General features: G+C 58.1%; 1 protein-coding gene across 1 annotated transcript; it reads left to right on the forward strand.

Annotated features, from left to right (window-relative positions):
- The first annotated feature begins 1,757 nt into the window (after positions 1 to 1,757).
- DL89DRAFT_176839 (uncharacterized protein) lies at positions 1,758 to 2,482 on the forward strand. The gene has a single exon (XM_040883856.1). The coding sequence runs from the start codon at positions 1,936 to 1,938 to the stop codon at positions 2,302 to 2,304; it is 369 nt and encodes a 122-aa protein (XP_040739285.1). The 5' UTR covers positions 1,758 to 1,935; the 3' UTR covers positions 2,305 to 2,482.
- Positions 2,483 to 6,355: the final 3,873 nt, after the last annotated feature.

Below are 6,355 nucleotides of genomic sequence, written 5' to 3' on the forward strand. Positions count from 1 at the left end.
AAAAGAGTCAGCAGAAACCTAGCGACGGGGAGGATCCGGGTGTGTATCCTGGTAGGCCCGGGGGATGCGTCTGTGTACTATCGGCTCGGGGCCGCGCTTGGCCATGCCCGGAATTGGCAGACCGGCAAACGACCCGCTGTCCTGGTCGCCGTCGCGGGCGTTGATGGCACCATTGGTTTCTGAAGGTGGAATAGAAACTGTGACAGTGACATAGGCAGTGACTGTGACGACGCCTTCGTCACCACTGTTCGCAGCTGTGTCTGAGCCAGCATTAGGGATAGTGCCTGAGGAGGATGGAGAAGCAGAGGTTGCTGCTGGCGACGACTCTGCTGCACTGCTTGGTGGGCCTGAGCCGCCACCACCTGACGGGGATCCCAGATATTTCTTCTTCAGTGTATCGGCAAAGGTATCGCCACCAGTCGCATAGTATGCGGCTCCAGCATCCCACAGCATAATGCCACCTAGTACCTTGCTGTACTTTGACAGCGTGTCCTGGTACACCTGGCCGAGCTTGTCCACGCCAATGTACCCGGTGGACGCACACTTTTCGCATGCTGGCGACCCAATATAGACCTTGACTGCAGAGTTCTTGGACTTGGATGTAGCCCAGTCCGCCCACGTGTCGAAGTTGAAGTTGCTGGAGCCCGCCATGCAGTAGTTATTGTAGAACTGCACAAAGACGATGTCGAACCAGCCGCTCTCCAGGGCATCGGCCAGATGGGCGTCCGGGTACGGGCACTGCGGGGCACCGGTAATCAGGGTGCTGGGCGCCAGCTCGTGGATTTTGTTTGTGAACGCAGCGTAGCCCGACGGCCCGCCACCCTCGATGTCCAGGTCGACGCCATCCAGCACAGCCTCGCCGAACGGCCGGAACTTGGTGGTGCCGCCTAGGAATGTGTTGTAGACAGTCTGTGCATAGTCCTCTCCGACAGAGTTACTGCTCAGGCTGTACGAGCCCGCTGCCCCGCCCATCGAAATCAGGATCTTGACGCCGGCATCCTGGCATGTCTTGATCTGCGACGCCATGAACGTGCAGTTGAGCATCGAGGAGCCCGAGAACGGCTCCTCGCAGTGGTAGGCGAGATTTATTGTCGGATTGCTGGTGTAGACGTGGTGAAAGGAGAGCAGGATGATGTCCGGTGGGCTGCTCTGCGTGCAGTACTTGTCCAAATCCATTTCGTTGGTGCCCGTCTGCAGCGACAACGAGTTCTGGCCCCAGTACACGGCCAGCCCGCTGGAGCCGGTCTTGACATCCATAGCTGCTGCGCCCAGCTGCTGCGACGCTAGAAGGGCAAGTATGGCTGCGAAGGTCTTCATTTGTGGATACTGCGCAGGCTCTTCTTTTCTTCGTGAGATGAAGCTAGAGTTAATGAAATGGCATTACAGGCATCTTCGTCGTTGCGCAGCTTACGTTTTTATAGCAGCCGACGTAAATTCTTCCGAAAAGCAAACTCTCCAGCTGGGCATTGGATACATATGAATATATGCCATTGCATTTTGTTTGCTATGTATCAAGCAAGCAAACAAAACGCGCGCACCTACCCGCGGCGACACCATGTGTTTGTGGTGGGGCCCAGCCAATCTGTGGCAGGAAAAGGACACGCACAACAAACACAGTGGCTCCAGAACGCCCAGCTTTATGCCTGATGCTGCGCGTGGGAGAAGGGGTGTGTCAGCAGAAATATCCTGCACCAAGATCGCCCCTTCCCAAAGACCGAGGAGGCAGCCGCTCGGCATTTGCTAGTGAAGGCTGCTCTGCAGCTGAAGTGAGGCGTGTGATCGCCCCCATTCCGGCGCCTTTTTGCCCCGAGCGTGAGGCCGCCCACTGAGAAATAAGATAGTGGCCCCATTTAGACCGAGTCTATGCGCAAGTCCGCGGCTGGCACCCCCACGCCTGCCCTGCGCGGGATGTGATTTCCGCGCTTGCATCGGTATATGGAAACCGAAGCAGCAAAGCTCCTCATGGCGGGACTAAATCAGCGACATCGAAGAACATGCTCACGAGCATTTAAGAGGCATGGCGGGCGGCTGTTGTTGTTTTGGACAACGACCTCGTTCTACAATATTTCTTTCACACTCTTTGTCCCGCGACGTAGCCAGTCTGTTTTTTTTTTTTTTTTTCGCTTCGCTCAAGCGGTTTGTTTATATGTACTAATTGGCTGGGATTGTTTTTCATCTTGTACCACTGGCCCCAACTTCCGAGCAACATTTGTAAATTTCGGGCTTCGACTCTCTACACCTCACTGCTGTTCCTCGTTGCACCTCGGAAAATTTTTTAAACGGGCCTCGATCTCACTCTGTTAAAGGAACCCGCTCCCAGCTTTGTGCAGTTTCTTCTTCTGCCCTTCTCCACATTATTTTTCCTTCTTTTTTTTTTTATATTTTCTTTTCACATTATGTTCCAAGGACACAAAGAGCGGCAAGCCAAGCTGCTGCCGCTGTTTGCGCCCGAGCTGCGCGCCATGCGGCTGGCGTTCGCCAAGGGTCTGTGGCAGATGTTCATTGTTTTCACAATCGTGTTCTGGGTATCGATCAGCTTCCTGTTTGGCGCAGGCTACGACACGTCGCGGCACATGCACGAGGCCAAGGTGTATTTGCGGGACTTTGACAACACGGAGGTGTCGGGGATGCTGCAGCAGGTGATGCTGAAGGCGTTCGATCAGAAGAACATGCCGACGATCGTTCCGGTCAGCGCCAAGCAGTTCCCGACGGACCAGTCCGTGCGGCACGCGGTGTGGGAGGGCGATGCCTGGGCGGCGATCACAATCAACCAGGGGTTCGGCGAGCAGCTGACCAGCGCATTGTATACGGGCGCAGCATACGATCCGTTGAAGGCAGTGACGCTGGTGTCGGAGGAGTCGCGGCACTATTTCAAGGTGCAGACGGTAACCAAGACGATCGAGGCGGTGCTGGCGGGGACTGCGGCGCCGTTCACGCAGCTGGTGTTCAGCAAGGTAGCGTCGGCCGACGGCTCGTCGGTGGGCGACGTGATAGACCGGGCGAATCCGGTGGCGCTGGTGCAGCCGTACAGCTTCACGACGGACAATATCGCGCCATATCACTTTGACCTGTCGATGTACATCTTGTCGGTGACGCTGTCGCTGGGCATGGTGATTGGGTCGTTCATTCCGTCAAACATGTGGAAGACCATCGAGGAGCCGTTCTTCAAGCAGGTCAAGGTCAGCCAGGTGATCATGCTGCGCGGCTTCATCAACGTCGCCTGGGCCTTTATTATCTGCCTGCAGGAGACCGGCATTGTGTTCGCCTTCCGCGGGCCGTCGTGGTCGCCGACGGTCGGCGATTTCTTCGGCATCTTCGGCATCCTGCTGCTCAACACATTCGCCTTCACCTTCTTCATCGACTGCCTGCAGAACTGGATGCACCCGCGGTTCCTGCTGGCCACCTACTTCACCACGCTGTTCGTCAACATCTCTGCGGCCATCTTCGGCACCGAGCTCAACAGCCACTTCTTCCGCATTCTCTACGCCACGCCGTTCCTCAACAGCGGCTTCACCATCCGCACGCTGCTGACCCGCGGGTCCTACAACAAGATCAAGTTCTCGATCACCATCAACGTCCTGTGGGCGGTCTTTTGGTGGATCCTCTCCACTTTCCTGATTGCCCGCAAGGCCCGCCTGGTGCGCGCTGGCAAGCTGCTGATGGCCAACATTCCGCCGCCCCCGCAGCCTGCACCTGCCCCTGCCCCGGCGGTTGCGGCTGCTGCTGGCGAGCCCGAGAAGAAGAGCCTGCCCGAGGACGACCTCCCCAGCGCCGGCACTTCGTTCACCGACGAGTACTCGTCGTCCAGCGACCGCGAGGAGTCGCCCAGCGCCGAATCGCATGCCACGGTCAACCAGCACCGCGATGCAGGCCGGAGAAAGTCCGCTGATGCAGTCTCTGACATTGAGATTAAAGATTGCTAATAGAACATGCCTCTTTCTGCGGCTCAAACACACGTTATATATCTTTTCTTTTCTTTTGCGCTAATAACATCTGCTGAACTCAGCCACACTTCAAGGATCGTCCTTCTCCAAGCCCCTGGGTGGTGCCGGACGAGAGAAAGCGCATCCTGATGCTTTACTCTGCATTACGAAGCGGCGCAAAAGAAAACAAATGGCTGCGAATTTCTTGTGACATCACACCACATCGGGCCTCAGCCACTCAGCGCAGCCGCCTCCCCCGCACATTCTCGACAAGCGCGCACAGTTCGCGTTGCTTCGTGGCCATGAGCCTGACGCTATTCGTTGAGGGGCTGGCCTCCCTTGGCTCCGCTTTCATTACACACCAGCCCATTTTCTCACCACTGTCCGCACACCCCGTTTACTTTTCTGGCTCTGTTGTGCAGGCAGGCCTCTCACATACGCGATTTTCGTTGAGCAAAAGGGAACGCGTGCGCGCGCGAGAGTGTGGGTTGAGCCCGCTAACCCCGGCCCTCCTTCTTTGTCTGGTATAGGACGCCAAACGGACGCCTAGCGTAGAACGTGAAGAGCGCGCGTAGCGAAAAAGTTGGGCACCAGTCGGAAGTTTTTTTTTTTTTTTCTCCATCACAACAAAGCGCGATGAGTTGTATAAAAGGCATGCTGGTCGGCCCTCTGTATCAGCGGTTTCTCACTACTTCCCGACCCTGGCATATTCCGTTCTACACTTTGCACACCTCCACAACTGTAACAAACAAAATGACACCCCCGGTCATGTCAGCAGCCTCGCCAGCATCAGCATCCAAACAAGTCTACGAGACAAACAAGAAGCGGATGCATATGAGCTCAGCCAGCCCGAATTTCCTGGGCACGGCAGCCAGCGAGCACTCGCCCAAGTTCGCGCTGGACAAGGACTTTGTTGCATCATACCGCAGCGTGGCGCCGCCCTTTGGGTTCAACGGGCTGGGCGAGATCGTCTACCGGCGCACATACTCGCGGCTGAAGGCCGACAGCACGCGCGAGAAGTGGTTTGAGACCATCGAGCGCGTGGTCAACGGGACATTCCATCTGCAGCAAAAGTGGCTGGCCCAGAACAACCTGCCCTTTGACGCAGCCAAGGCGCAAAGGCAGGCGCAGACCATGTACGACAAGATCTTCCACATGAAGTTCCTGCCGCCTGGCCGCGGCCTGTGGGCCATGGGCAGTCCATTGACCGAAGAGCGCCAGCTGTACGCGGCCCTCAACAACTGCGCATTTGTCAGCACGGGCCGCATGTGGGAGGGCGAACACACGGCTGCGCGGCCCTTCGCATTCCTGATGGACGCGGCCATGCTTGGTGTGGGTGTCGGCTTTGACACCAAGGGCTCGGTGGCAGCCCGGGAGCAGAACATCTTGGTGGGAGCCCCCTCGACCCGTCCGCAGTCGACATTTGTCATCCCCGACTCGCGCGAGGGCTGGGTCGAGTCCGTCGGCCTGCTGATCGACAGCTACCTGGATCCAAAGTCAACCGATCAGTTTGACTTCGACTACAGCCAAATCCGCCCCGCCGGCCTGCCAATCAAGGGCTTCGGCGGCGTGACCAGCGGCCCCGAGCCTCTGCACGAGCTGCACGATGCGATCCGCCAGACGCTGGACCGCAACTCGGGCAACCCGCTGTCGGTCAGCTCAATCGTCGATCTGATGAACCTGATTGGCAAGTGCGTGGTGTCGGGCAACGTGCGGCGCACCGCCGAGATTGCCTTTGGCGACCCGGCCGACGCCGAGTACATTGATCTGAAGAACTACGAAGTCAACCCGCACCGTGCGGCCTACGGCTGGACTAGCAACAACTCGGTGTTTGCGACTGTGGGTATGGACTATTCGGATATCTGCAAGCGCGTGCAGCTGAACGGCGAGCCCGGGTTCCAGTGGATGGAGAACGCGCGCAGGTATGCGCGCATGGGCGAGGAAACCGACAGGGACTCGCGTATCGAGGGCGCCAACCCGTGCAACGAGCAGTGTCTCGAATCGTACGAGCTGTGCTGCTTAGTCGAGACGTTCCCGGACAACCACGCAACGCTGGCCGAGTACCTTGACACCCTAGAGAGCGCCTTTCTGTACGCCAAGACCGTGACCCTGGCGCCGACGCACTGGCGCGAGACCAACCGCGTGATGCTGCGCAACCGCCGCGTCGGTACCAGCATTTCGGGCGTGGCGCAGTTTGTCACCCGTCGCGGGATCGACCAGCTGCGCGTCTGGCTGGACGCCGCATACCAGCGCATCCAGCAGATCGACACGCAGGTGTCGGAGCTGTTTTGCGTGCCGACCTCGGTCAAGACCACGTCGGTCAAGCCCTCGGGCACCGTGTCTCTTTTGGCCGGCGCTACGCCCGGCATGCACTACCCTGAGTCGCGCTTCTGCATCCGCCGCGTGCGCATCTCCAAGCTGTCCGACCTTCT

Source organism: Linderina pennispora, assembly GCF_002104995.1.
Source record: "Linderina pennispora strain ATCC 12442 chromosome Unknown DL89scaffold_88, whole genome shotgun sequence".
Classification (NCBI taxonomy): Eukaryota; Fungi; Kickxellomycota; class Kickxellomycetes; order Kickxellales; family Kickxellaceae; genus Linderina; species Linderina pennispora.

Coding starts and splice junctions, on each gene's coding strand:
- DL89DRAFT_176839 (XM_040883856.1), top strand. CDS start 1,936: ATGGAAACCGAAGCAGCAAAGCTCCTCATGGCGGGACTAAATCAGCGA.